Raw genomic sequence first — 2,434 nt, 5'->3', positions numbered from 1 at the left:
TGTTCCCGTTGTTCCCATTCCCGCTGTTCCCGCTGTTCCCATTGTTCCCATTCCCGCTGTTCACATTGTTCTTTCCCGCTGTTCCCGCTGTTCCCATTATTCCCATTGTTCCCATTGTTCTCATTGTTCCCATTGTTCCCATTTTTCCCATCCCCATTCCCATTGTTCCCGCTGTTCCCATTCCTGCTGTTCCCATTGTTCTTTCCCGCTGTTCCCATTCCCGCTGTTCCCGCTGTTCCCATTGTTCTTTCCCGCTGTTCCCATTGTTCCCATTGTTCTTTCCCGCTGTTCCCATTGTTCTTTCCTGCTGTTCCCATTCCCGCTGTTCCCGCTGTTCCCATTGTTCCCATTGTTCTTTCCTGCTGTTCCCATTCCCGCTGTTCCCGTTCCCGCTGTTCCCATTCCCGCTGTTCCCGCTGTTCCCGCTGTTCCCATTGTTCCCGCTGTTCCCATTGTTCCCGCTGTTCCCGCTGTTCCCGCTGTTCCCATTCCCGCTGTTCCCGCTGTTCCCACTGTTCCCATTCCCGCTGTTCCCGCTGTTCCCGTTCCCGCTGTTCCTGCTGTTCCCATTCCCGCTGTTCCCGCTGTTCCCATTCCCGCTGTTCCCGCTGTTCCAGGTCCGGGCTCTCGTGGCCGCTCTCGGTGTCGCCGCCTCCGGCTCCGGCGTCTCCGTGCGGGAACCGGGATTCTCCCGGCCCCTCCCCCCCTCGGCATTCCAGAGGTTCCTGCGGGCCCGGAGCATCCCGGGGGTGCTGCTGAGCGACCACCGGGAGCAGTTCCACAACAGGTAAAATCCGGGAATTCCGGGAATTCCGGGAATTCCACAGCAGGGAAAATCCGGGAATTCTGGGAATTCCACAGCTCGGAGCCGATCCCGGCTTTTTCTGGGACCGGCCCCGGTGACCCCGATCCGGCTTTTCCAGAGGAAACTCTGGGAATCAGCAAAAATCCCCAAAAATTCCCAGATTTTTTTCCTGGATTCTTTTCCTGGATTTTCCCCTGGATTCTGTCCTGGGTTTTTTCTGGATTTTTTCTGCGATTTTTCCAGATTTTTTCCCAGGTTTTTCCCAGATTTTTTGTCCTGGATTTTCCCCAAGATTTTTTCCCGATTTTTCCTGCGCTTTGTCCCAGATTTTTCCCAAATTTCCCCCGGATTTTCCCAGGATTTTCTCCCAGACTTTTCAGGATTTTTCCCGGGATTTTCCCGGGATTTTTCCCGGGATTTTTCCCGGATCTTTCCCGGATTTTTCCCGGATTTTTCCGGGATTTTTCCCGGATTTTTCCCGGATCTTTCCCGGGATTTTTCCCGGATTTTTCCCGGATTTTTCCCGGATCTTTCCCGGGATTTTTCCCGGATTTTTCCCGGATCTTTCCCGGATTTTTCCCGGATCTTTCCCGGATCTTTCCCGGTTTTCCTCCGCAGGTATTTCGAGAGCATTTACGACACGGCCGAGAACATCGGGCTCCGTTATCCCGAGGGATCCAGCCCCGAGGAGCAGCTGGAATTCGTCTCCGACACCGCCCGGGTCCGCGGAATTCCCGGGATTTGGGACCCGGGGGATTCCCAGGATTCCTGGGATTCCCGGGATTCCTGAGATTCGGGATCCAGGGGATTCCTGGGAGTTGGGACCCGGGGGATTCCTGGGATTCAGGATCCAGGAGATTCACGGGATTGAGGAGCTGGGAGTTGGGATCCAGGGGATTCCCAGGATTTGGGATCCAGGGGATTCCCGGGATTCCTGGGATCTGGGAGGTTCCTGGGATTTGGGATCAAGGGAATTTCTGGGATTTGGGATGTGAGAGGTTCCTGGGATTTGGGATCCATGGGATTCCTGGGATTTGGGATGAAGGGAATTCCTGGGATCTGGGAGGTTCCTGGGATTTTGGATCCAGGGAATTTCTGGGTTTGAGATCCAGCAGATTCCCAGGATTTGGGATCTGGGGTTGGGATTCCAGGGGATTCCTGGGATTTGGGATCCAGGGCATTCCCAGGATTTGGGTGGGAATTGGGGAGGGAGGGAAGGGCGGGAATGGGGCGGGACTTGGAGAGGAGGGCGGGGCTCTGGGCCGGCCGCTTTCCCGGGAATTCCCAGAATTCCCAGAATTCCGGGAATGAATTCCCGCCTTCCCGGCAGGCGCTGGCCCAGGTGGGGACGCTGCTGGCCCGGACGCTCTTCTGGTGGGCCGGAGGCACCGAGGGAGCCGAGAGCATCCAGGCTGATCCCAAAACGGTGGGAATGGCGGGAATCCCGGAATCCTGGGAATCCTGGGAATCCTGGGGGTCTGGGAATGCCGGGGATCCCAGGAATCCTGGGGATCCACAAGTGTCCTGGGATCCCCGATTTCCCTGGAATGCCGGATTTGATTTTCCCTGAGTCCCTGGAGTCGGAATTCCTTTTTTTCCTGGGATCAGAATTCCTGATTTTCCTGGGAT

General features: G+C 56.1%; 1 protein-coding gene across 1 annotated transcript in view; it reads left to right on the top strand.

Annotated features, from left to right (window-relative positions):
* Positions 1-2,434, top strand: part of NCSTN (nicastrin) — a 16,749-nt gene that overhangs the window by 10,743 nt on the left and 3,572 nt on the right. The window contains exons 5-7 of the mRNA XM_033519771.1: positions 5-787; positions 1,424-1,526; positions 2,136-2,369. Of these exons, the coding sequence (XP_033375662.1) occupies positions 5-787; positions 1,424-1,526; positions 2,136-2,369 (1,120 nt within the window). The remainder of the gene's footprint in view (positions 1-4; positions 788-1,423; positions 1,527-2,135; positions 2,370-2,434) is intronic.

This window comes from Parus major, chromosome 25LG2 (genome assembly GCF_001522545.3).
Source record: "Parus major isolate Abel chromosome 25LG2, Parus_major1.1, whole genome shotgun sequence".
Taxonomy (NCBI): domain Eukaryota; kingdom Metazoa; phylum Chordata; class Aves; order Passeriformes; family Paridae; genus Parus; species Parus major.
The sequence above is the reverse complement of the archived record's forward strand: the minus strand, read 5'-3'. Positions and strand labels throughout refer to the sequence as shown.